Raw genomic sequence first — 27872 nt, 5'->3', positions numbered from 1 at the left:
CTTCCCTATTCCGCCCCCACCCTCTGAAAATCCAGGAAAGAAGGCAACGCGTATCGGTGTCGGTGAGGTTGTGGGGAAGTTAAACCTCTGTGCACCTTCTGTGGGAACAAAACTGGCTCAGCCGCCGAGGAAAACGGTATGGTAATTCCTCACAAAATTAAAAATGGAACTCCCATATGATCCAGCTATTCCACTTTTGGACACATCTATAAAAGAAAAAGAAAGCGGGGACTTCAAAGGATATTCATAGCGTTATCTGAAATAGCCAAAGACAGAGGCAACCACACGGCCATTGAAGGATGGGTGGATAAACAGAATGTAGCGTATTCCATATAATTGGAATACTCTTAGGCTTTAAAGGGAAGGAAATCCCAAGGGCTGCTACATCGGGGATAAACCTTGAGGACAAAATGCTGAGAGAAATGGGGAGGACAAACTCTTCCTTAGACAAGAGGCCAAGAAGAGCCAAATTTAGGTTTGACTCCAGTATTCAGGAGGTTTGGAAAGGAAAACATGAGTTGAAAGCCAACATGGGCTACATAGTGGATTCTAGACTTGCCAGAGCTATACAGCAAAACAATGAAAAAATGATAGATAAAATGAAAGATCGGTCACATCGACAGAGACAGACATAGGTGGGCGCGCTGTGTTTATTTGGTTACTTGTTCAGTCTCTTGGGTAGTACTCATAGTTTAGCTACTTCATATGACTCTTGGGATTTAAAAAATTCAGCATGTAGCCCTAGAGTAATGACAGCCATGTATTTTCCTCACTGAAGAAAGAAATTACGTATGATGGGTGAAATTTATATGGGAGGTCACGATTTTGGGCCAAACGTCTGCAAACCACTTACATAAAGTACTGGGTAATTAAACAGAATGACAAAGTAAGCAAGTTCAGAATTAAAAACAAGCAAATGAACACGCTTGAAAAGAAGCAAAACTCCCAGAGATTGCCAGCAACCAGTCAGAAAGGGCTCCGCCGAGTCTCAGAGCAAGCACAATCGCTAAGGTCTCCGCTCCGACCCCAAGGAGCCCGACACCAAGCAAGCTGTTTAGTTCCATTCCAGCCTTCTGTAGCCCTTTGCCACGTACAGAACTAGCTCTTCTGCTCAGGGCCTGGGAACACCCATGACTCAACAGAATGAGATGTTATAAGGTTCTGGAATCACTAATTAAAAAAAAAAAAGAACAAATCAGCCAATTAGATCTTTAAAATGAATTTGTTACAATTTTGACTTTTGACCCACGTGTGGAAAGATGAAAGGTGGAAAAAAGTAAAATGGTAGGAAAAAGCAAAGTTGTTCCTTAAAAACAGGTCGCGGTAAGGAGGCGAGGGATGGGCAACGCAGACTCCTGGCCTCGGCGGTTACCAGCAGCAGAGTAAGACAGTGACGAACAACTCCATGTGCTAAGAACACATAACATGTCAGAGTGTGATGCAGCCAACAGCAGAGCTTCAAGATACAGGAAGCAAAATGCAATAGAAGCAAAAGGAGAGGTGGGCAAACCCACAATTACACTCTACACTCAACGGGTTCAACACACCGCTCCCAGTAACTGATAGGAGTAGACAGAAAAGTCAGCCAGGATACTGAAGCCCCAAGTAACACAGTAATTAACGTGACACTCAGAAGACCACCCACCACATTGTTTTTTCAGGGGCACAGAAGGCATTTGCCAAGAAAACACCATTCTTCTGGCCACAAATCAGAATAAATTAAAATAATTAGAATCACATAGAGCGTATCTTTGGCCATATCAAGAACTAAATGAGAAATCAGTAACAGAAAACATGGGAAATGCCAAATACTTCAAAGTTAAACACACACCTAAATAATTTAGGAGCCAATGAAGTTTCAAGGGAAAGCAGAAACATTTTGAACTAAAGGAATGCAAATGAAAATTAAAATGTCAAGCTATGTAAGAGCAGCTAAAGCAATCTGAATGTTTAACCTGTTTACAGTAGAAAGGAGGGTGGGCTTCCAGTAAATGAGCCAATCGTTCAGCTCAAACTAGGTAGAAAAGAAGGGCAGAAATCAGAAAAAAAAAAAAAAGCGAAACTATTTTATGAAAAAGATTAATATAAAGACATTGACCAGAGCTGGGGAGATGGTTTAGCCAATTCTTACTGTATAACATGAAGACCTGAGTTGGGTGCCCAGTACCTGTGTAAGAAGTGAGGTGTAGTGGTAAGTTTTGGATCCTCACATTGGGGAGAGAAAGAAGGGCAGATCCTTCAGGCTTGATAACTTGCAAGCTTAGGGTCTAAGGAGAGACCCTGTTTCCAAAAAAAAAAAAAAAAAAGGTGGATGGCTCTAAGAATGATACGCAGTGTTGACCTCTGGCTTCTAAATTGACATACACACTCATTCCACACATGTACGTGTATCTACAGCATGCACACTCACATACTGATCAGGAAACAAAACATGAAGACAATGATTGCCAGTGTCTGGGATTAGAGGCACCAAGTGCTCTTGCAAAGAACCCAGGTCAGGGCCCAGCACCCACACCTGCCTGTAACTCCAGCTCCAGAGGTTCTGATCTCTCTAGCCCCCAGAAACACTGCATGCTCATGATGTACATGAACTCATGCAGACGTGCACATGTAAACTACATTAAAAACCTTCTAACGAGTACCTGAACAAAGAGAGGACATCACCACCACAGGATGGAAGAGAGATTAACACGAACAGAGATCGGCAGGAGTAGACTCACCTGACAGGATTACCACTGCCAAACGGCACCATTTTAGCACAGCAATACTGATGACTTGAACCATGCTGGGGGTTGGAGAGATTATTCTACGGTAAAGAGTACTCACTGCTCCTGCAGAGGATAGAAGACCAGTTCCACACGGAGCGGGTAGGGCTCACAGCCCCTGTGACTAGCTCCAGGGAACCCACCACCTTCTTCTGGCTTTCATAGGCACATAGCCACACAGAGACACACAGACACGCTACAAATAAAAAAGTAAACATGCCTCGTATGTTTCATGTGTTTAAATCTATGAATTCATTCATAATGACTAGGAAACCTGATTCGTGACCTTTGGTTGACAGGAGGATAATAAAACTGGTTGGGGGCACAATGAGCGACTCAGACTGATGAGTCTGACTTCCTATTCAACATGGTGCTCTTCTGGGACTCGGGTATTGGCAAGAGCCACCTCCTGTTATCCGTTACCCATGACTATTTGAACCTAGAGAGCAAAAGCATCACTGGGGGTGGAGTCAGCCACATGAAGCATTTGGGTGGATGGCAAGACCATCGGGGACAGTCAGCTAGGAGCACTACCACACCATCACATTCGTGTACTACCCTGGCATGGTGGGTGCACACGATATACAAGATTGTAGAGCACGGAGTGAAGGAGCTCGGGGGACAATACAGACAGCAACTGTCGTCATGCCTTGGGCAACAAGAGTCACCTGCACTACATGTGCCTTTGTAGAAGTGAGCAACCTGTCCTTCATTGAGATGTCAGCCTTGGACTCCACCAACACAGACCAAGCATTCAAGGACATCGTCACAGAGACCAGCCATGTGTGTCACTGAAGTAGATCATTGACCAGATGGCCCAATATGAGTTTCCTGGCAACAATATGGTGAACATCAACGTGCCACCTACTGTCCACAGACATCCAAAACATTTCATTGCTGCTAGAACCTGCAATCACCCTGCACCTCTGCCCAGAGTGCATGCACATCCTCTGTCCTGGGTCTTAACCAGGCCTTCCCAGTCCCTCTGCTGTCTCTCTCACAGGCTGCTCCGTCCTAGCGAATGCTACCTCTCAGTCAGCTAGCACAGGAAGAGGAGGCGAGTGGCATCTCTTGTCCTGCCTGCTCAAGGGAAGCTAGAACACCCTGCTTATGTACCTGCTCTTGAGCCTTATGGGCATCTTATTAGGTAGGGGAAGAGGTTGGTAGGATGGACAAGATCAGCCAGAGATAATGAACAGAAGGAGCCAGCATCTCCTGGTTCCCATAGCAGTTTCCAGAGAGTGAGTAACCCCTTCCCTCTCTGGCCTGCATCGCTAGCCTGAACCCTGTCTTTGCTGACACCCAAAGAACCAGCCATTAGGGGTTGCACAGGTGGACAGTCTGGGCTATGGCTCACGCCACCTGCACCAGCATAACCAGCACCAGCATGGCCTCCAGCATTCCCTCGCCTGCTCACTCCAGCTCCTACCTGTAGGTTTATGCTAGGAGAAGGCCCCTTCCTGACTCTCTCCCTCTTCCTCTCATGCCACAGTGCTCTCTCTCTGTCTACCTCACACCCCATCCCTGATTGTCTGGTCAGGAATCTATCTGTTCCCAAGCAAAGCAGCATCTGTGTGTGTTACATATACGACTGCTCTTGTAGCCTTTCATATTTGTTATTGTGGACAAACATGGATTCTTTATATATGTTGTAAGATTTGTGAAGGAAGAGAGAGGATGAGGAGGAGGGAGAGGATGAGGAGGGGCTGCAACAGCAGCAGCAGAAATATGGAAACATGGTTGGAACCAAAGCAGAGAGAATCATTAATCCCCTGTCCTATATACTTGTACCTGTGGTGGTGACAAAGAAGATACTTCTCTTTGTATTTTCCACTGATAAATAGGTAAGCAGTGATTAAATAAGAACTCATTTTGCAAACCAATCAATTATGGTATTTAGAGTGTCAGTCACTTCCAACATCACAAAAAAGAGCCAGGCAATGTGGGTCCCTAACAAAAGAACATACCGCCACTTGTGAGGCAAACTTGCAAAAAATAATAAAATCAAGCATACTGGAATCTGATTATACCTCTAGGTCATTGTTACCCAACAGAAATACAATGCAAATAAAACATTATAAAGCATTAGGAAAAAGGCAGGAAGTTGTATTAACAAATTTGTGGTTTATGTGGTGTGAGCAATGGAGGTCAGAGGCTGGCACGGTTGTCTTCCCTATTCCCTCCCAACTTATTTTTTGAATCAGGGTCACTGTACCCGGAACTCATTGATTTGGTTAAATAAATTAGCTGGCCAGCAAGCCCCAGAAATCCTTCTGTCTCTGTCTCTGGTCCTAGAAACACAGGGTTATGCCCTCAAACTCAACATCTTTTTTGCTTGCAATGTGAACTCTGACCTTCACGTTTGCATAGCAAATACTTTACTGAATCATCACCACAGCCTATTTTTAATAAACTTAACCAAATATACAATTAAGATTATATTCAAGGAGAAAGAGGAACAGAGTAAGCAGAGGCATGCTGAAGGGTGGTCCAAGATGTATCACGTTGTTTCTCTGATTGCACCTCATATAGTCCATGATTAATCTGTGCATTTGCTTTAAATAAACATGTTCTCGTAGCTGTTGTCTTATGAAAAGATATAAACTCAGTAAGGAAATGCATGGAACTACCTGAGACTAATCGGTATTGATCTCTTAAACTTCACAATACTCTTTCCTGTCTGAAAACATTAACACCCAGTCTCTGCCACCACAGGTGGGTTTCTAAAACACCTTTCCTAAAGACAGACACTTCTAGTCTCTTTTGGAATTCTGACCAACTACCCACTGCCCTCCTTTCCATCCTCAGCCTCCAACCTCTTCCTGTGACCCTATAGTATAGTGGGAGATAATTGGGCACTCACTCCTGCCGGAAACACAGAGTTCACATCCGGGCTGTGCTATTTAGTTATCTAACTTTCAGTCTGTGATTATCCCCATCGGTTCCTGGTCAGCTTCACCACCTTCTCCATCCCTGAGGTACAAGCATGTTGCTTTTCTGTGATTTTCAAAATCCTTTCCTCAACTTGTCCCCCTCTGCAGTTACGGTCTTTCTCTTTTTTCTGAGGTATCAAGGATTGCCAAGTCACCACGCACACTTGTAACAGAGATATCTTACTTCCTCCACAGATGCATCCGATAGTGACGTTTGGAATCTACTCTTTGCTGTCGCTCTTTTGATTAGACGTGATCAGTATCCATTCTTAGGCATCGTTGGCTTCTGCTCTATTTTCCATCTGCCCAGAAAATAGGTTAAGCCATCCGATTCATACTTGTGGTCTGAACAGCCACATACAGCAGCTAACCTCCAAGGCTAGCTCTCGATTGCCCAAACTTTAGCTACTGTGTTTATCTAAATGTCTGCTGGACCTGGATGTCCCAATGCCGGACAGTATGTCCACTCTAGTTACATCCAGATGATGACCCAGGCAGAAAACAGGAGCAACCACAGCCCCTCAATGTCAACATCTGGTCACTGACTCCTGGTAATCGTGCCTCCTTGTTGTCATCACCACTCTACCTTTCTCTATTTGGGACCTGCAGCACCTCTCATCTGGACCAACAACAAAATGTCACGTGAACACTAACACTACATCCCCCACCCCCCGTTTTATGCTAAAGCAAGCTAAAACTGGCCACGGCCAACCTCGTGTAGCATTTGCCTGTTTCTGTGCTTTTTGCCTGTGTTTTGTTTGAGGCATGTAGCTCAGGTTGGATTCAAATATACTTTATTACCAAGAATGACCTTGAACTCCTGATCTTTCCTGCCGTTGCCTCTCAAGTTCTAGGTTACAGGTGTCCACCACCAAACCTGGCTTCTCTGCTCTCAGTATCCTGTTTCCTCTGCTTGGACTGCTTCCCTTTTCTTTTTTCTTTCCAATATTTCTTCACGTTTCAAGATGCCATTAAGACACCATTCTCACCAGGAAGAAAACTTTCCTAACTGCTTGGGATGAGTCTCTCCTCTGCACTCAGTTTTTCTTACTCTATTCAAATGCCTTTCTAAGGGCAGAGACTGACTGGCTCCTTTGAAGACAGCAACACCTAGCACATACTTGGTCTAGGGCAAGCTTTCTTACTAAAAGGAGGTAAACTGTGCTTCATTCCATAAATTAGTACTAAATTGAGACTCTTATTTCCATCTTGTCACAGTACTGTTAAAAAAGTTAAGAACCACCACAGGATGAAGCATGGCATCTTTAGCCTTGTTGTCCATAAGACGCCAAGCTTCCTGTGTAGTTTTACCTCCTCGCCGGGGACTCTGAAATGGTCTATTCAGTATTCCAGACTGGCCTCTCCACACCTCTTCCCCTAGAAAATTACAACCCATAACCATGTTGGTCCTCTTTACCTTGCATCTATGGCACTAGCAAGTACGTTATAGGGTTACATGCTATTAAGAGCATTGCTGTTATGACCCCTGAATGGAATGGTCACCAATGGATAGTTTCCATGTCACCAGCAGATAATTAAACTTAGGCTTAGGTCATTTATTCAAGTCATAAAACATATCGGCCACAAGCAAAGCATAGCTTTTATCTTGCAGTTTAACTCCGTTCTTCTCTAGTTCCACCTTGCTTCACCTTTTGTGTCTTACAGCTCTCTGGGAATGAAGAACAAAGGGTATTCTACTATAGGGTTCCCTCCCGGGAAGCTTTTATTTCTTCTGCTCATCAACTGTCTCACCTAAAAGACTTCTAGATAGTAGCAGAATTTTCTTATTAATTATTGGAAATTTCACATAATACACCCCAATCACATTCACTTTGCAGTCCTCTTAGGCCAACTCCCAACCTTTGCGATGTCCCCCAAAACCAAAGAAAAAAAGAAAGAAAGAAAAATACCAAGTCCAATTTGTATTGCCAATTTATATTCACTGGAGCATGGTCAAACCCCCAGGGGCCAGCCTCTTTAAAAACAAACAACAAACCAAACTGAGTCCTTCCCCACCCCTGCCAGAAGCCATCAACTGAGGAGCTGTATGTTAGCCTCCCCAGAGTGGTAGAACTCTAGATAGAGCACTTTCACTAAGAAAACTAGGATGTCTTGGGCCAGTGAGGTGGCTCTGCAGGTCAAAGTGCTTGCCACACAAACATGATGGTGCAAATTCAATTTCTTGAATCCAGAGTGGAAGGAGAAAATCAGTATAATTTCCTCGGAGCTGCACCATGGCACATATCTACCCTCCACCCCAACACAATGAAAGATAATAAATTAATCTGTTGGGCTAGAGTGATGGCTCAGTGGTTAAGAGCACTGACTGCTCTTCCGAAGGTCCTGAGTTCAAATCCCAGCAACCACATGGTGACTCACAACCATCTGTAATGGGATCTGATGCCCTCTTCTGTGTCTGAAGACAGCGACAGTGTACTCACACATGTAAAATGAATAAATAATTTAAAAACACAAAACAAAATAATTTGTTAAAAAGAAAGTCTAGGTGTCTCATGAGGCTGCACACGTGGTCTTTGGAGCCTACAGTGTATATTAACATCCCCAAGTAGCCCTACATAAGCAAAGACATAAGCTTTTGGAATAAAAAATGCTACCAGGAAAATAGTAGGCACTAATTTGGCATCGATGGTTGTCACTAAGAAAACAGAAGGAAGCCTGAGGACCCCATCACCCCAAACATTCTCCAGGTAACTGCTCTTGAGAGGAGAGGGAGATAGCTGTGAACACCTCACAAGGACTTTCTCACTCCCTCTCAGTTCTTGCATGGGGTTACTCAGACTGCATGGGGTTACTGGGATGAAATTCAAACTAGAAGGGTACAAGTGGAAGAGAAACCCTCAAAGCCATTCCCCCAAATAAATGCATTACAAGTGAGATTTCTAATGTAATAATCAACCACACTACAAAATGACGAATTCAGCTCTTAAAAAGAACAAAGGGTGCCATCAACCAGTGCTGATTCTGTTTCTTGTCTCCCTTAGCAGAGCAGAGACTACTTAAGGACAAACTGTATCATCTGTCTGTCCCAGCAGAGCACAGTTGATGAAGGCCACCTCGTGGGGCCTGAGACGGAACAAGCACACACATCCATGTATAAGAGAGGGGATTTGAATAGGTCAAAATTAACCTCTGCTACTACTCTAGTTCCCTATGGAAAGTAAAACCGGACAAATAAAATTCAACTTTATTTCCAAAGTCTTCAAAGTTTGATTGAACCCCCAAAGCAATTTTAAGGTCTCTTTTTTATGAACATTCGGATAGAAAAACAATTTTTTGATGCAACCCACTTGCTTCTGTCCAATATATTTTAAACAATATAATATCCAATTAAAACTATACTTCCTTAAGGGGAAAAAAACAGCAATAATAAAACCTTCCAGCTAAGAAATGCAGAGGCATACTTAAAGTCAAAAAGAAATATTTAAGAAGATTTTGGGGGTACTTATTAAGCCCAACATGCATGCTCTATAAAACTAACTACTTTGGCCAGAAAAGCAGTTCTGCATATGGAGCCAACAGTACTCACAATCATGCTAAAGAAAGACGTTCTTCTTATCATCTTTATTCAAGTATTTCACAGCAGTTATATTACAAATTACAGTAAATGTTCAAATTCCAGAATTCAAAAATTAAATAATTTACTCCAAAACTAATGTAAAATGAAGTCAAATGCAAAACATCAATTTAACACAATTCTAAATTAAACTACAAACCCAAAATAGATCATAGTTGATGAAGTGTACTTAATCTACAAAGTAGACATACATGACCGAAACCAAATGGGACTCCCAAAGTCTAAACAGCCAATGTACAAAGTATAAAAGATGCAGGTACGAGCTCGGATTCGAGCTTACGATATGATCACAAACAGTAATTAAAACAATGGCATTCAGCTACGGAACCTGACACTGAAATACCTATTGATTAGCACCATAGCTGAACCAACTTAATCAAAACAGAGAAGAGATTACCACCCCACTCCCTAAAAATAAAACCCAGTAAACCTACAAATACATTGGCATACAAGAAAAATCAAGTCATGAAAGGATGTTAAAAAATCACAGGTAAGATTCAAGCTCAAAAACACAATTTATTCCACAGCCATCAGTTTCAAACCTAATGAAGTTCCGTCATCTTCAAGAAGCTCCCAGGGTCCCACAGCTGAGCAGAGCTGTTGCTTGGCTGGGCTGAGATACATAATTTATTGATCTGAGAGCAAGGTTTTACACAGGAGCTTATTGGTATTAATGCTCACATAGGAAGTAAGAACAGAGGTCAATTTGTACATTATTTTTGCCAATGCTATACAGCAAAAATTAAGAACTTTACAGAAAGGTAAACAAAACTGAGTCGACTTGGATAATTTCACAAGCTGCTGTAATCTGTAGAACCACCAGATGTCTGTGGAACAAACACAACGGGACAGTAGGCTTCTCTTTGGGGGAAGGGGCCTGAAGAGTTGGTGCCATTTCAGCTCATTTCTCCCCCCTTGGCATGAGACTGGCTTCGTCTTTGAGACCATAACTGTTCAAAGTGGCAGTTCCTATACTGAGTTTACTTCTGATTTCTCCATCTACATCAAGGGTAAACATAAATTAGGACGTGATCTTTTGAAAGCATTTTTTAATGTCGTACATAAATGGATTCCCCTTGTAAAACTCACTGCTGGCTAAAACCTTAATTCACGTGCAGGATTCGGAAACCTACTGAGAACATGTGCGGACTTCCCCCTTTCACGAGTGCTTCTGAAGTAGAGAAACTGGAATAAATACTAAAAAGAGACAGAGCAGCAAGAACCTGAGACTTGCAAAAACCCTTTTACCAGAAACTCGCTACAAAAAATCTGCTACATCTTATTTCATCAAATCTTTAAATTCTGTAACAATTTCCATCAAAATACAAAATGCTAATGTATTAGACAGTAAAATAGTCTGCACTGGTATGATGGTAATAAATACGAAAGAAAGCATGGAAATCTTCCCGGTAATCAAATTAGAGGTCTCAAATCACCTCCCCTTTAAAATGGTTCATCGTTAATCACACTTGTCTGCCTTAAAAATACAGTGTGTCTACATGGTAGCATCTTGAGTTACATGACTAACTAAATGTCATGAAAACCTCAGACTAGGGATAAAGAAAAAAGGACCATTTAAAAAAAAGAAGAAGAAAGAAGCTAGAAGATGGTGGCCTCAAAGGTCAATGCAAAGAAGCACTAGGATTACTGCAATGGTAAGGTCAGCAGCTGCCTGCATGCCACAGTCAGAGCTAGGCAGACACACACCTTAGCTCCAGCATGTAAACGGTGGCAGCGTGATTAGAGCCCAGTGAACACTGCTGGTGACTAAAGACAGGAAGCTGACGGAGCTCAGCACCTCTGCAGTAGTCCTCAACCATGTGCTGTAATTGAAACCCAGATATGTGTTGCATATATTGGAAAGACACACCTGCAACTAACGCCTATAAATAAAGAAATATAGCAAGCCAACTGTCTGCAAAATTTCCTGTATTTTGTTTAAAAATTATCTCATAAAAAATGTCACTGCATTCCCTTTGCCTCTTTGCAACTGCCTAGACTGTGTTTCCAAATTTTTAGAAAGTTTTGTAAAATTAGTAACCCATAATTATTTTCAGATAAGTACAATCCACAGAAATCACTCAACAAGATCCAAAACGACTCCAACCAAACTGTATCGTTGTGTGGCTGTGACAGGGATGTGTGAGCATGGGACAGGATTTAATGTTAACACTGTTATTCAAGGACACACCAGAGCTCACTTGCAACTCTACAGAAAATGAGTTTTACAGAGTTTCTGACAAATTCTTCTCTTTTTCTGTCCACTTGGCAAGTCCTGGCTTTAAAACAAAACAATAACAACTGACTACACATGAAAACTATTTTCTCTGGTAACTCAAACATAAATAACTATTAAATTGCATCTGACATAAGGATGGCCACCATCTATTTATTTTCTGGTCATCATTGTCAGCAGTATGGAATAGTGTGGGTTTGTGGACTGTGTGTTGTTTGAAATGCTGTTTTAGTGTTGTGTGTTCCTTAACTAGAAACACACCACAGGAAAGTCTGCCAGCCTACACATCGCGTGGCTCACTGACCATCTTGAGTGTTTTGAGAACAAGACAGGCATTGAATATAGAATACTGTTGCCTCTTAATGACATTGAGTATCAAACCTTATTTTCAAGGTTGTGACCAAAGAAAACATTCTAATAATTTGCTACAAATAAGCCCATCCATTAAGCCTCATCCTTCTCAAATGAATAAAAAGGCACATTAAAGGCAGTTCTAAAGAGCCAAACCTAATTTCACCCAGTTTCTTCAGCTGTTCACCAGAATACACCATAGCCAATTCTAAAACAGGTTTTAGTCCATTACCCAGGTTGGGGGTGGGATATGATCAGAGATAGAAAAGAAGAAAAAACAAACAAACAAACAAACAAACAAGCAGATCGCCCATGGTTTTCAACAATTCAGCACAGTTACAACTGCCCCATTCAGTTTCCTCCGGTTTGCTGGTCTGCTCCCTAGAGAATCTCCAAGAGTGCAGAAAAGGGGCAGAGCGAAAGCAGTTTCTGTAGCACCAAAATCTCCAAGCTGTGGGGTTGTATTTTTTATTTGTGGAAAATACAACATGTTTCTGAAGTTTTGTTTGGTTCTTGTAGGCTGGTTGGTTTCAGGTACCTGAGACAATAGCACCAAATTCAACAGAGAGAGAATGAGTGAGCGAGCACTTTACACCAAGGCTCTGCGCATGATTGGTGCAATCTGAAAGTGGATGGCTCAGAAGACTGCTCGTCAGGAGCAGATTGGAGAGGACGAACCACTCGTCACAAGAAGTTCATAGGAATGTCTCAAACATATGGACTGTTCTTTCCATCTCCTGTAGAGAGAGGAATACATTGTTATCCGCTGTGGAAGACAAAGGAACTCCTCACAGTGAATGACCTCACATCAAATTAAACTTCTAGACAAAGAATCTGACATACAAGCTCAAATCTGAACATTTTTACAGCTGCAAAACCATCTGCCCTAGACAAATCTCAGTCCTTCTTACTTCACTCTTTGGCAATGGGGATAACAAAGACAGCAGCACTCAATGAGTGACTTACGATGCCAGATACTGCACTAAGAAATATATTCCAAATGCATTTATATAAGTAAGTAAATAGGCACATGAGATATATATGTATGTACATATAAAGTATATATATGTATATATACATATATACATATATGTGTGTATATACATATATATGTATGTGTGTATATATATATATATATATATAAAATTCAACCTAATTCCTACAGTAATGTTGAAGGCATTTAGCAGATAGGTAATATTATTAGGCCCATCTAAAGAAAAGAAAAGAAAAAAAAGAAAAAAAGAAAAAAAACAAACTAAGGCACAGAAGAGACTAATCTGACAGCCACTAAAGTAGGGTTAGATTAGAAAGGATCCAAATCCCATTCAGAGAAATATGCATTTCATTCCAATTTCTTTGAAAGAACATGTGGAAATAAAAATATATACACTGTACCTACATTAGGATAGGCAAGTACTAAATATACCTTTTCAACCTTTGTACAGCTCCAACAAAATCTGATTCTGAATTAATATTAAATAGATTATTTTCTGATAAATCAGTTATTCTATATGATCCATTAAAATCACTCCTACTAAATGGCTTATGATTTATTTCTGGAAGGGAAAATCAAATTATAAAGCAAACTATATAATATGATCAAAATTTTAAATACATATTCACATATTAATATGTATCATAGACATTTAGGCATTTTAAAACACTGGAAGCAATTCCAAATGACAAATACCCTGTCAGGTCGAAAGCCCCTTTCCCCTAAAATGACAGTGTGATGGTGACACTGTCCTAAACAGGACACTGGCTAAGTCCATACAGAGATTGTTCTACTTCTATCTCACCAGAACTTCCACTAACTACCCGCAAAGCCAGCTACCTCTGGCAAGGGCACCTAGTTCTGGAATAATCCAGACAATCTGTATCAGCTCAGATCCCCACCCTGCTGACTGTCTTATAAAATCTGCTTGCTTTTCCACCATTTGCTCTTCACTCGCCTCCCCCGAGAGACAGCTTTGCTTGTTTGATCCCCAACAAATCTCACTTACAATATACTCTAGAGAGCAGAGCATGGCAATGTTTTTATTTTTTCATTTCTGGGGGCTCCTATATATTATATAACTTATATAGCTTTGAAAAAATGTAACTCATAAAATGTGGTTGTGAAGTAACTGGGAATATCAGACCAGTCAAGGCTATACAATAAGACCCTATCTCAGAATAAACAAACAAAAGAAACAAGACAAAAAAACCAACCCAAAATATGGCTGAAATTCACTAGTCTAGAATACAATCAAAACAAACACATTGTGTTTGGTTGTGTTTCTTTGCATATACTTATCACGTGCAGCGTGTTTTGGGATATACTTTTGTATGTGTATATATACACATGCACATATATTTATTGTCTCACTGATTCTAACAAATGTGAAAATTATCTTCTAGTGGTTTTCAGGTTTCAACTTATTGATCACAGCTAGCACATATTATACAAATTAGCATGATTCACTATGATGTTTCCATATAGTCATATATCAAGAACTGATTGTGTCTGCAGTGGGCTTCTGACATATGAAATATCTTATGAAAACATTCCTAAGAATACTTTAATTGTTACAACTATCTTGAGTAAAAATTGGCCTCTGGTTACTTAGACCAGCCATAAATTCCTATAGGATGTGACCCTAACTTCAAGGTTGTAAGAGGCACCCTCTGCTTCTGTAAACAATGCCTGCTTGGTACAGATGTCCAGAGCTGCTTTTGTGCATAGATCGTAATTGCCATTCTTGCCTTTAAAGTCTCAAACAAGCTGGGGGTCAAGTTGGCTTCCCAATACTCTGCTTAGGACAGTCACACTGGCATCTTGGGAGTTTTTCTCTTCAGGTACCCCATAAGAGTGTCTACCTTCCCTCTTCTCTCCATCCGAGCCCTAAGCACCCAGCCCAGCTCCAAATAACCCAGAGCTAGCACACTGCTGTTTTCACATATGAAAGAGAACACGTGATACATGTATCTTCGTGTTCACATACGAAAGAGAACACGTGATACATGTATCTTTATGAACTTAGCTTATTCCACATAACATGTTCTCCTCCAGTTCCAAATGGCAGAACTGTATTATTCTTTAGAGTTGACCAGTAATCCACTGTATGTGTGTCTGTGTGTGCACGCGTGCATATGTTGTATCACATTAGCCATTCATCTGTGGATGGTAACTTGGGTTCATTCCAAACAAATCTTGGCTTTGGAGAATAGTGCTCCCATTACAAAGTATTCTGGTCTCATTTATACCCAGAAAGTGACAGAACAGTCAAATGGTTGTTCTGTTCTGTTTTGTTCTCTTAAGGTTTGCTTGTTTGTTTGTATTTTGAGAAATGTCTATATTCCCCAGAGTGGTTATAGTAACTTATATTCCTACCAACAGCACCTACAGGTCACTTTTCTCCACATCATTGCTAGCATTTGTTAATTTTTTTTCTACTTTAAAACATACTATTCTAACTAAAGTTGTTGGGAGCAAATAAAATGAACTTGTCTTTTTTTTTTCCCCCCCTTTTTTTCTTTATTAACTTGAGTATTTCTATTTACATTTCGATTGTTATTCCCTTTCCCGGTTTCCAGGCCAACATCCCCCAACCCCTCCCACTCCCCTTCTATATGGGTCTTCCCCTCACCATTCTCCCCCCATTACCGCCCTCCCCCCAACAATCACGTTCACTGGGGGCTCAGTCTTAGCAGGACCAAGGGCTTCCCCTTCCACTGGTGCTCTTACTAGACTATTCATTGCTACCTAAGAGGTTGGAGCCCAGGGTCAGTCCATGTATATATAGTCTTTGGGTAGTGGCTTAGTCCCTGGAAGCTCTGGTTGGTTGGCATTGTTGTTCATATGGGGTCTCGAGCCCCTTCAAGCTCTTTCAGTCCTTTCTCTGATTCCTTCAACGGGGGTCCCATTCTCAGTTCAGTGGTTTGCTGCTGGCATTCGCCTCTGTATTTGCTGTATTCTGGTTGTGTCTCTCAGGACAGATCTACATCCGGCTCCTGTCGGCCTGCACTTCTTTGCTTCATCCATCTTGTCTAATTGGGTGTCTGTATATGTATGGGCCACATGTGGGGCAGGCTCTGAATGGGTGTTCCTTCTGCCTCTGTTTTAATCTTTGCCTCCCTACTCCCTGCCAAGGGTATTCTTGTTCCCCTTTTAAAGAAGGAGTGAAGCATTCGCATTTTGATCATCTGTCTTGAGTTTCATGTGTTCTGTGCATCTAGGGTAATTCGAGCATTTGGGCTAATAGCCACTTATCAATGAGTGCATACCATGTGTGTTTTTCTGTGATTGGGTAACCTCACTCAGGATGATATTTTCTAGTTCCCTCCATTTGCCTATGAATTTCATAAAGTCATTATTTTTGATAGCTGAGTAATATTCCATTGTGTAGATGTACCACATTTTCTGTATCCATTCCTCTGTTGAAGGGCATTTGGGTTCTTTCCAGCTTCTGGTTATTATAAATAAGGCTGCGATGAACATAGTGGAGCACGTGTCTTTTTTATATGTTGGGGCATCTTTTGGGTATATGCCCAAGAGAGATATAGCTGGGTCCTCAGGTAGTTCAATGTCCAATTTTCTGAGGAACCTCCAGACTGATTTCCAGAATGGTTGTACCCGTCTGCAATCCCACCAACAATGGGGGAGTGTTCCTCTTTCTCCACATGCTCGCCAGCATTTGCTGTCACCTGAGTTTCTGATCTTAGCCATTCTCACCTGTGTGAGGTGAAATCTCAGGGTTGTTTTGATTTGCATTTCCCTTATGACTAAAGATGTTGAACATTTCTTTAGGTGTTTCTCAGCCATTCGGCATTCCTCAGCTGTGAATTCTTTGTTTAGCTCTGAACCCCATTTTTTAATAGTGTTATTTGTCTCCCTGCGGTCTAACTTCTTGAGTTCTTTGTATATTTTGGATATAAGCCCTCTATCTGTTGTAGGATTGGTAAAGATCTTTTCCCAATCTGTTGGTTGCTGTTTTGTCCTAACCACAGTATCCTTTGCCTTACAGAAGCTTTGCAGCTTTATGAGGTCCCATTTGTCGATTCTTGATCTTAGAGTATAAGCCATTGGTGTTTTGTTCAGGAAATTTTTTCCAGTGCCCATGTGTTTGAGATGCTTCCCCACTTTTTCTTCTATTAGTTTGAGTGTATCTGGTTTGATGTGGAGGTCCTTGATCCACTTGGACTTAAGCTTTGTACAGGGTGATAAGCATGGATCGATCTGCATTCTTCTACATGTTGACCTCCAGTTGAACCAGCATCAGTTGCTGAAAATGCTATCTTTTTTCCATTGGATGGTTTTGGCTCCTTTGTCAAAAATCAAGTGCCCATAGGTGTGTGGGTTCATTTCTCGGTCTTCAATTCTATTCCACTGGTCTACCTGTCTGTCTCTGTACCAATACCACACAGTTTTTATCACTATTGCTCTGTAATACTGTTTGAGTTCAGGGATAGTGATTCCCCCTGAAGTCCTTTTATTGTTGAGGATAGTTTTAGCTATCCTGGGTTTTTTGTTATTCCAGATGAATTTGCAAATTGTTTTGTCTAACTCTTTGAAGAACTGGATTGGTATTTTGATGGGGATTGCATTGAATCTGTAGATCGCTTTTGATAAAATGGCCATTTTTACTATATTAATCCTGCCAATCCATGAGCATGGGAGATCTTTCCATCTTCTGAGATCTTCAATTTCTTTCTTCAGAGGCTTGAAGTTCTTATTGTACAGATCTTTCACTTGCTTGGTTAAAGTCACATCGAAGTACTTTATATTATTTGGGACTATTATGAAGGGTGTCGTTTCCCTAATTTCTTTCTCGGTTGTTTCTCTTTTGTGTAGAGGAAGGCTACTGATTTATTTGAGTTAATTTTATACCCAGCCACTTTGCTGAAGTTGTTTATCAGCTTTAGTAGTTCTCTGGTGGAACTTTTGGGATCACTTAAATATACTATCATATCATCTGCAAATAGTGATATTTTGACTTCTTCTTTTCCAATCTGTATCCCCTTGATCTCCTTTTGTTGTCTGATTGCTCTGGGTAGAACTTCAAGAACTATATTGAATAAGTAGGGAGAGAGTGGGCAGCCTTGTCTAATCCCTGATTTTAGAGGGATTGCTTCAAGTTTCTTTCCATTTAGCTTAATGTTAGCGACTGGTCTAAGTTCTACCATTTTGACTTCAGACTCCAATTTACCTAAGCTGACTAACTCCCTCTCTAGTTCCCCAAAACATACCTGTTGCTAATCCCCTCTCTAAACAACAATAGTTAACCCCAAATTTAGTACCTGTTCCTAACAACAGAAAGAACAAATAAATCTGACTGGTTGGGCAAAAACACCACTCGATGTCGGCTGACATTAATAAAAACTGTAACTGTAACTTGGCCCAGAGGCTTGTGGGTTTTATACTTATAAGCCCTGCTTCAGACCCTTCTTGAACCTGCCAGAAGAGCCCTGAGTCCTTGTCTGGTGGCCCTGATGGATCAGGGACTGCTGATGTGTTGGGAAAAGAAGATTTTGCTGTTTCAAAAGCCCACTGGTGTTTGCTCTCCCCTCCCTTCAGATGCACCATGGACACAATGTAACAGTGTGAAATGGTACCTCCTTTGTTTTGATTTACACTTGCCTGAGGACTAATGATTCTGAGTGTTCTTTTGTATATTTACATCTTTCTGTACACTTCTAACAATCTTCTGACATAGACATTAGATTTTTCTATGTATAGAACCCCTGGTAGTTTGAATAACAGCTCCCATAGGCTCATATTTGAATGTTTAGTCACCAGAGTAAAACTCTTCAAAGATTAGAAAAATTAGGAGGCATCTTTGTGGCAGGGAGTGTGCCATCAGGGGCTGGCTCTGAGGTTTCAAAAGCCCATGCTAGGTCCAGTTCTCTCTGTCAGCAGATCAGGATGCAACACTTAACTACCTCTCCAGCACCATGCCGGCAATACATGCCACCGTGCTGCCTGCCATGATAATGGATCAAGCTTCTGAAACCGTAAACTAGCCCCAATTAAATGCTTTCCTTTATAAGAGTTGCTGTGCTCTTAATGTCTCTTCACAGCAATAAAACAGTGACTAAGAATTATATCATTAACATATAGGGATAATTTTTCTTCTTTCTTACTGTCTTTTAGTTCTTGCTAATTGTATTGGCCAAAATTTCTAATAACCTTTTGCATAAGTGCAGTGAGACAGACACTCTTGTCCTGATTCTGACTCTGTTTCCCCATTGTGGTGATGACTTGTCACCTTGACAACTAGACATATCTGGGAGGAGGAAAGCTGACTTGAGAAACGGACCTACATCAGATCGTCTTGTGAGCATGTCTGTGGGACATATTCTTGAAGCATGATTGATGTGGGACCTAGGAGTAGATGTTACCCATGGGTACATGGCCCTTGCGTATATAAGAAAACAAGCTGAGTCCGACAGTGGTGGCACATGGCTTTAATCCCAGGACTTGGGAGGAAGAGACAGGCAGATCTCTGAGTTCAAAGCCAACCTGGTTCGGGACAGCCAAGGCTACACAGAGAAATCCTGTCTCAAACACACACATACACACAATGGAGGGTGTGGGGTATGACAAGCTGAGGTGGTAGATAGGCAGCTCAGCAGCTAAAAGTACTTGCTCTTTCAGAGGCATATGACGGCTCACAGTCATCTGGAACCTCAGTTCTAGGAATTCAGTGCCTTCTTCTGACCTCTGTGGATACTGTATGTACATGATACAATTAACATACATGCAGGGAAAATACCCATATACATAAAATAAAAATAAGTCAATCTTTAAAAGAAAGATAAGTAAGTCATCGAGGCAAGCCAGTAAGCAGTGTGTTGCTCTGTGCTTTCTTCTGCAATTTCCTGCCCTGTCTACTCTCAATGGTAAATTATAACTGGTAAGCCAAATAAACTCCTTTCCCCTCCAAGATGCTTTTGGTGTTTTATCACAGCAACAGAGAAGCAAACTAGACCACAAGTTGGTACAGGGACTAGGACATTGCTCTGAGATCTGACTATGTTTGGAGGAGGATTATTATCGATTTTGGAGCATTGAGCTAGAAAGACATTAAACACTTAGAACTTTAAGACCTGTTGAGGGGGAAGCTCAGAAGACAAAGAATGCTGGCAGAAATGTAGATAGCAGCTTATGACATTTCAAAGGTAACTTTGAGAGTTCCTCAATGACTCTACAGGGGCCATCTTTGTGGTATATCTGAATTAAGAATGTATGGGGTTTAGTAAGCTATGGCTAAAGAATCTGCTGTTATTAGTAGATTAGAACCACTGAGGTCAAATTTACTTTAGACTTTTTACTTTCACTGAGACAACTGAAGGTAGTTATCTGAGATTGAAAAATCAGTTGTGATTAATAAGAGACCAACATCTTATTGACTGAGGTGAAGTCCTCTGGGAAATATTTCTTCAGAGTCAGCACACAGAAGCTGTGGTCCAGAGTTACATACCCAGGTTGGCATCTCAAGCTGGGAGTAGAATTTGTTAATATAGCATGTTACTGGCTTTAGTGGCATGAGAGTTATACGACTGAAGGGGTCATGGAGACCATCTGAGCCTTGGCACTGTGAGCACCTAGAAGGAGCTATTGGTGAAGGTGTAGCCTGTTATAATGGTGACCCCAGCATATTAGAAATGCCAGGAATATGGGATAATTACCAAAGAGAGCACTAGAGCAGTGTGTGTTTCGGGTGGCCGAGCTTGAGAGGTGGGACTAACTAAGCCCTTTGGAGCTCAGAAGATGATTGGTGCCTAAGATCTTAAGACACTGAGCTATTCACATTGGATTTTGGTTTTGCTTTGATCTAGTTCTTCACTTTAGATTTTGGATTTTACAGAAGTCAATGTGCTGGCTAGTCATTAACTTGACCCCAACTAGTTACCCAGGAAGAAAGAGCCTAAAGCCAGGGATTGCCTCTGTCAGGCTGACCTGTGGATGTATCTGCAGAGAGCTATACTGATTAATGTTTGGTGTGGGAGGAAGTTCCAGCCCTGGGCAGGTGGTCATGAGTCGTATAGAAAGGCAAAGTGAGTAAGCCATAGAGGCAAGCAAGCAAGGGGTATTCTTTATGTGTTTCTTCACACTCCTGCTTTGGGTTTCTGCTTTGACTTCCCTTGATGATGGGCTACAACCCGGGAGCCAAACTAACTTCCAATGCCCCTTCCCCACCTGACCCAAGTTGCTTTTGGTCAGTATTTCATCAAAACAATAGAGAAGCATACTGGAACATGCATTCAGTATGATGTTATACACAATTTTTAATGAGTATAAATTTTAGACCTAATTTGCAGTTTTTAATAATGAAGTAAAATTGAATTTTATCAAAATTTTCTATATTTATTGAGAAAATAAGCTTTCTTATCTTGCATTGTATTATAGGGATACATTACAACTATTATTTGCAATATATTAAACGATCTTTACCTTCCTCAAATCATGATCATGGCTTATGCTCTTTCTGAGGGGCTACTGAATTCAGTTTGTTAGTCTTCTGTGAGGATCTCAATCCTGATGTTCATTATGATGTTATTCTAATTGTTTTCTGTCACTGTCAGAAGCAATGCTAGTCTTACAGAATAAGTTTGGAAATATTCCCCTTCAGTTCAATGGAAAAATTTGAGAAACACTGGAGTTAGTTCTTTTTTGAATTTTTATAACAATCAATGTGAAGCTATCTAGCTCATAGAGATATTTACTACTGATTCAATTTCACTGCTTGTTATTGGTCTATTTCATTTTTAAAAATATCCTTGAACCGGCAAGATGGCCCAGCAGGTAAAGACATCGCCAAGCCTGAGGGCCTGAGTTTAACCCCTAAGACCCACGAAGGAGAGAAGAGAGTCTGCCCCACACATTGACCTTAAACTGTAATGTGCGTGGTTTCCTCGGTGGTTTAGACCCCATTACTGGAATGCGTCTCTGGTATGGGCTGCTCTGCTAGTGCTGAGAGGTCTGACATATCTGTCTTCCAGTTACAGGTGTGATTTCAAAGGCTTCATGGAGAAAGCATAGCACCAACTTGGTGTCACTCACACCTAGTCACCTAGACAAAGTACAGGGACAACTAATGAAGTTCATCTATACAGGTGTAGTAGTGATTTTTAGTGCTGCTACTGCAGGTGTGCCCAAGGGTGCAGACCTACACCAACATCCTAGACTGTGAGCTTAGAGGTGGAGAATTTTCTCTGACTCTTACTACTTGTAGTGCCCACCACAGATCCAGGTGAGATGTGGGAAGTCGGATGCAGCTGGGGCTAAAATCTAAGGTGAGATACTCAAAAAACAAAACAAAACAAAAAATCAAGAGCAGAATGTGGCTAGTACCAGTGTTTTCTCTGAACTTTAGCCTGTGCACCTTGGCGACAGGCTATCGTTGACAAAACCAAAATAATACCAGACTGAGACTTCTGAGAGTGATTGGTCAGTGAATATTAGAGTTCTCTTTTGGTTTTGTTAGTGACAGACATCCATGCAAGACAGTGAGAAAAGGTCACAGGAATCCCACAAGAAATCCTGGCACCCCCGAGAAACTCTATATGGCGGGCTACATCCTAGGTCTCAAAGGTCTGCCTCCACAAAGCCACGGTTCTTATGCATGGCACACTCTGTTCCTCTTTAGACTGAAATACCCTTCTCCCATGAGGCAGCGCTCTCTGTGGTTTTATGTCAGTCATTACTGACATATGAGGCATGGCATATGAGGCAGCCATAAGTTGAGAGAAGCCAGTACAGAGGAATGTATATGGGGTCCCAGAAGTTAAGAATAAACTGGGGTTTCTGCCTCTAGAGCAGTCTAAATTCAGAAAATTGGTCCCTTCTTAAGATGGCTGTGGAGCTGGAGAATAGGTGACAGAATAGTTTGCTTGCTATGCTGCAACCATCCCAGTTCTCTAGACTTTTACAAAGCTCCTGCTTTCTTTACTACTAAGGTTCAGCATTCTTCCATGGTCACTCACCTCAATACGGAGCTACGTGCCTGCTGTTCTAGTTCTTCAGCATGGTAGACCAAGTGTCTGATGCTTCTAATCAGTCATCTTGCCCTCCAAAATAATTTAAAATGCCACCTTGTTTTGGTTCAAATCTAATGCACCTAAGGCTAAAGGTATGATTCAGTGGCAGAATGCTTGCCTACCTTATGCAAGGCCTGAACCACATCCCCCAGTACCACAACACAACAAATCTAATGTTATTAGATACACAAAAGTAACCATATCCTCCCACATAAATCTTTAATATCCTCAACATTGGAAATGTTTCTTTACAACAGGAAACTTCTTGTGCTTTACAGCCCAAACACCTAGCACAGTATCTGGTACTGAAAATTCTTGATAAATATTTCGTAGCTAGACCACTATATGAACTAATAAATGAACAAAGAAAATCAAAAGTTGTTCAGCCCATTCACTGGGTAGATGTGAGCAATTTAGTGAGTACATGTGGGATTACATTTGCTCAGGTGACATTAAAAAGCAGGAGTATAGACTAGATAGGTAAAATATATGAAAAGAGACAGAAGATCTTTTATGAGAAAGAAATTTCCCTTTGGTCCAGAGTCATAGAGAAAAGAAAAGGAAAGGTCCATGATGTCTAAAACGTGTAAGTTGAAGGACAAGTGCTATCCCTCTGAGTCTTTACAGAACAAATAAAATATTTTAAAGTGCTTTTCCAACTACTAGTATACTAGTGGATGGCAAACAGACCTCAGTTCCTACCTTCTTTAAGACAGGGCTTCATGTACCCCAAACTAGGCTCAAACATGCTAGGCAAGTGATGTACTACTACTGACTCAGCCCCCAATATTTCTAATCTTATATCATCACAGCTTCAGTTACTTAGTTAAAAAAGTAATGGAACTAGCACACATGTGGTACACATACATATATGCAGGCTAAGCATCCATGTACAGTAAATCATTTAAAAATGGAGAGGTAACTTTTCTTTTTTCTCCTTTAAGACGAGAAAAGCATGCACTCTGTGGATGAAGTAGACACACGTACCTCCACAAGCTGAGATTTGTCATAGTCTTTACGATGGCGGTAGACGCACTGACTGAGGAGGGAGTATAATCTCTCAAGCTGATCGACTGTCAGGTTGTTGCTTTTATCTACCAACAAATCAAGCAATTTCTGGAGGAGAGAGATCCGAAGAAAGATGATAAGATGCAGTTGATATCACTGGTCAAACCAAAGCCATTATATTCAAATGCTTAGACAATAGGCACCATAAGACACAAAGTGACACCTAAGGTTAAAAGGGTCTAGATCAGTTTACCAGTTTCAAACCCTCGAAATACACTTAACTCCTAGTTAGAAGTCCCTCGGTCAAAATAACAACTACCAAAAGTAGTTTTATTAAACTCCTTTACAAATATCCAAATATTATTCTGGTCATTGAAAACGGACTGTCAAGAGCTAAGCATACCTGCAGTCTCTCGTGATCAACTACCAAAGGTGGCACAGGCTCCGATGGCTCTTCTGGAACCAGTTCGAGGTTTGTTGTTTTTGCCTGCTCTAAAATTAATTTGCGATATTTTTTTACTTTACAAGCACCTACAATTAAGAAGGGACTATAGTCAGTAAAAGTAAAAGAAAATCATTATTAAGCAAATATAAATTCTTTTTTTCCATGACAAATATTTTTTTTGGAGTAAAAAAGAATGTGTTTTTTAAAAAAATGATGTTTATTTGGGGGTGCCATTCTTTTTTAGTAAGAATAACCCAAAATTAAAGAGAATTAAACCGTAAGTATGAAAGCAAAGTAATACTAAAATGTCATATGACACATATATTCATGAAAAAGAAACTGGAAAACCACCTTTGGCTCTAAGCACTTGGTGATAAAGGGCAAGAGATGACTTAGTCAGTCCAGTATTTGCTCTGCACGCATAGGGACCTGACCTGAGACACACCCTCCCCCAATACTTCAGATACAAAGAAGGTTATGGCTACAAGTGCTGTACACCAGTGCTGGGGAGGTGCATTTAGGATCAGTGCAACGTGCTAGCTCTTCACCTCAAGGTTCAGTGAGAGACACTGTCTTTAGGGAATAAGGTAGAGAGTGACAGCTCGAGATACCTGTTGTCATCTTCTGGCCTCTAAGCATGAACATGGGAGTGCATACCTGCATATACACTGCATATCACACACACACACACACACACACACACACACACACACACACACACACGGCATAATAATAATACTTATAATTATTATTCTTTATACTGAAATTAGAAAACTGGCAGGATAAATTTTTTTTCAAAATGGCCTAAATCCCAAACTAAAACTGCATTGCACACAGTTTTACAGACATGCCACAATTTCAAGACAGCTAGTATATATAGGAAGAGGACCTATTTAGGTAGGAAAATTACTGAACAGGGCAGATCTCCAATTCACCCCATCCCAGGGTGCAGTGAAGAATAATGGTGGGAAGAGGTGAGCTAGATAACCTACACTTCCCTTTTCTGCTTTTCCTCAAATAGATCATACAGTCATGAGAAGGCGGGGCCTACAGAATGCTCGGCTTTCCTAAGAGCAAGTTAAGTGGCCCTACAACCTTTCCACTGCTCCCACACAAAGCAATGAGACTTAACTGGATCTGAGACATTCAGTCAAACAATGACCCCCTACAGCACAAACACTGCAACATGTTAGTAAGCAGGAGAGGCAGCTGCTTATTACAAATCCCAGCAACAATACATCCTGAAGTTTAATGTACAAAATTAAAAACGAGACATGGGGAATTAGCTCAAAGTTGCACAATTAAATGAACAAGAGAATGGCTTAATCTTGGTTTCTATGACTCTAACATACTAGAATACCCTGCTAGCCAAATTGTCCCCTGCCCCACCCTATTCTAACAATTCTGCTACCAGAGTTCTGCCTTCTTTACATATGTGAAACGACCTGGCTCATAACTGCAAAGTCTTTAGAATAGAATAGAATAGAATAGAATAGAATAGAATAGAATAGAACAGAACAGAACAGAACAGAACAGAACAGAACAGAACAGAACAGAACAGAACAGAACAGAACAGAACAGAACAGAACAGAACAGAACAGAACAGAACAGAACAGAACAGACAGAAGAGTCAAAAGTCCCAAAAGCAGTGCATTCTGGATCATGAAGCCTCTGAAAACTTGTAGCAAAACTGAGTGTGTCCACAGTTATTTATGGATTGGAATGAAAACTGTTAATGACCACTCCCCCTCTGAGAATCTGTTATTTCTACCAGAAACCAGACAAAAAGATCCAATGAATTAACTCTGGCATTTAAACCTCCAGGAAAGGTGTTAAAACCTTAGCTCTACCTTCTTTATCCAGCTCTGCATCCTTCCCATCTCCATCAGGGCCAGGATCGATCTCATTACTGCTATATCCCAGCACTTCTAGTTTCTCAGGATCATCTCCATGACGTTCATTCGCAGTTTCGGGCTTGTCTTTTAGCTGTTCCTCCAGAGCAGTCTTCTGTTCAGAACTAGATTTTTCCCCAGCACCAGGCAGAGGAGCTGCTTCAAGAACTCTGCCATTCTGACACTCCAGAATGGGGATGCCTTCAAAGCTGTCAGTGGAGGCCTCGCCATTTAGGCAGGTGCCTTTCAGGAAGGGTTCCTTCTTAGATGTCTGCTCAGGGTTGAGGGAACTGCTGCTATGGACGAGCAGAGATTCATTTGAACTCTCCTCTTCAGTGGATGCAAAGTTCTCTTTGGTGCCCGCTCCACTATTCAGCCTCTGACTCTGGTCCAAATCCATGATGTCACATGAAGATTCATCGTTGGTCATAGATAAGTCTCCAGTTTCTTCTCCATTTTCCTCATGGCAGTCAGTGCTTACCTCAAATTCTCCATTCTCCAGCAACTTCCTGTCCTCTGTATGGTCATAGTCTGTAAACTTGGTGTCTTCCTCATCTTTCTTTAAATTATTCACTTTCCTTTTCTTAATAATTCCTTTACCCCACTGTGATCGTCGCCTTGATTTTCTCCGAACTCGAACTGTTTGATAAGAAAGGGGGCAGGGGGAACATGTAGGATTTAGGAGTGCAGTATCTACTTTACTTTAACATATCTCCCCCTCCCCCCAAATAAACTCATACTGGTTAAATACGAACAAAAACTCTTGGCTAATGATATCCATGCTGACTAATTCTCACAACCTAAAAGAAAAATGGAAGTTAGAGATAAACTTGGATGAATGCAAACTTTTAAAATTTTACTTAGTATGAATTTGCTTGGCATTAACCTTTCCTACTACTACAGATTCTACTTTATAGCCATTTCTAATTTTCAACATTCACTTAGGGAAATATTATATTATATTATATTATATTATATTATATTATATTATATTATATTACCAAGCTGCCCAGAAAGTTTAGGGCCAGAGCCTTGGATTTGTACCAGGAAGGTGGATGCATTGCCAATAAGAACACACAAAGACAGCACTTCAACTATGAAGAAAACAAAACAAAACCCTATAAGCTAATGCTGTGGGACCCAATGGTTAAATAGTTATCCCCACAGACAAACACTGTTGCCTCTCCTTCCAGAAAAAGGTATTGCCTACAGGATGAATGATCATGAACAGAAGTACTACAAAAGGTTTTGTGAACAATTTGGTTAGCAAACAACTGTTTTCTCAAATACAAATGGTTTATGCAATAGAGTCAACTTATTTCAAAGGTATCTCAGAATATGTAGACTAATCAAGCCTTGTGCTATTAAGGCAACAATATCAACAAAGTATCAAAAATAACCATTTGGTCAGATGTTTGAAAGGAGACCTATAAGAGCTGTATACTCTTAGGTGACAGTAATTATCATGAGTAGACAGTTGGTCTTCCGGGTGGTAAGTCAGAGCCAGGGATTTTTGATCTCCTTTATGTATGTGAGAGGTAGCTGATGAAGCAGTTTGACTCCACTGGGAACTGTAGCTCTTTAATAAAAGCTGATATTCTATAAACAGTGTATAGCGGTTCCCA

General features: G+C 41.0%; 1 protein-coding gene across 10 annotated transcripts in view; it reads right to left on the bottom strand.

Moving 5' to 3' along the window:
• Positions 1-9261: 9261 nt before the first annotated feature.
• The window catches only part of Atad2b (ATPase family, AAA domain containing 2B), a 143458-nt gene continuing 124847 nt past the window's right edge, over positions 9262-27872 (bottom strand). For 8 of the 10 annotated variants that reach the window (XM_039113113.2, XM_039113114.2, XM_039113115.2 and 5 more), the window contains 4 exons: positions 26206-26886; positions 24314-24441; positions 23890-24018; positions 15419-19591 (listed from right to left, as the gene is read on the bottom strand). In XM_039113113.2, the coding sequence (XP_038969041.1) occupies positions 19244-19591; positions 23890-24018; positions 24314-24441; positions 26206-26886 (1286 nt within the window). In that variant the 3' untranslated portion in view covers positions 15419-19243. Of the gene's footprint in view, positions 12618-15418; positions 19592-23889; positions 24019-24313; positions 24442-26205; positions 26887-27872 lie in introns of those variants that run through there. The other 2 variants (NM_001427483.1, XM_063262289.1) reach the window with 1 other exon arrangement.

This window comes from Rattus norvegicus, chromosome 6 (genome assembly GCF_036323735.1).
Source record: "Rattus norvegicus strain BN/NHsdMcwi chromosome 6, GRCr8, whole genome shotgun sequence".
NCBI lineage: Eukaryota > Metazoa > Chordata > Mammalia > Rodentia > Muridae > Rattus > Rattus norvegicus.
Note: the sequence above shows the minus strand (reverse complement) of the source record. Positions and strands in the feature narration are given on the sequence as shown.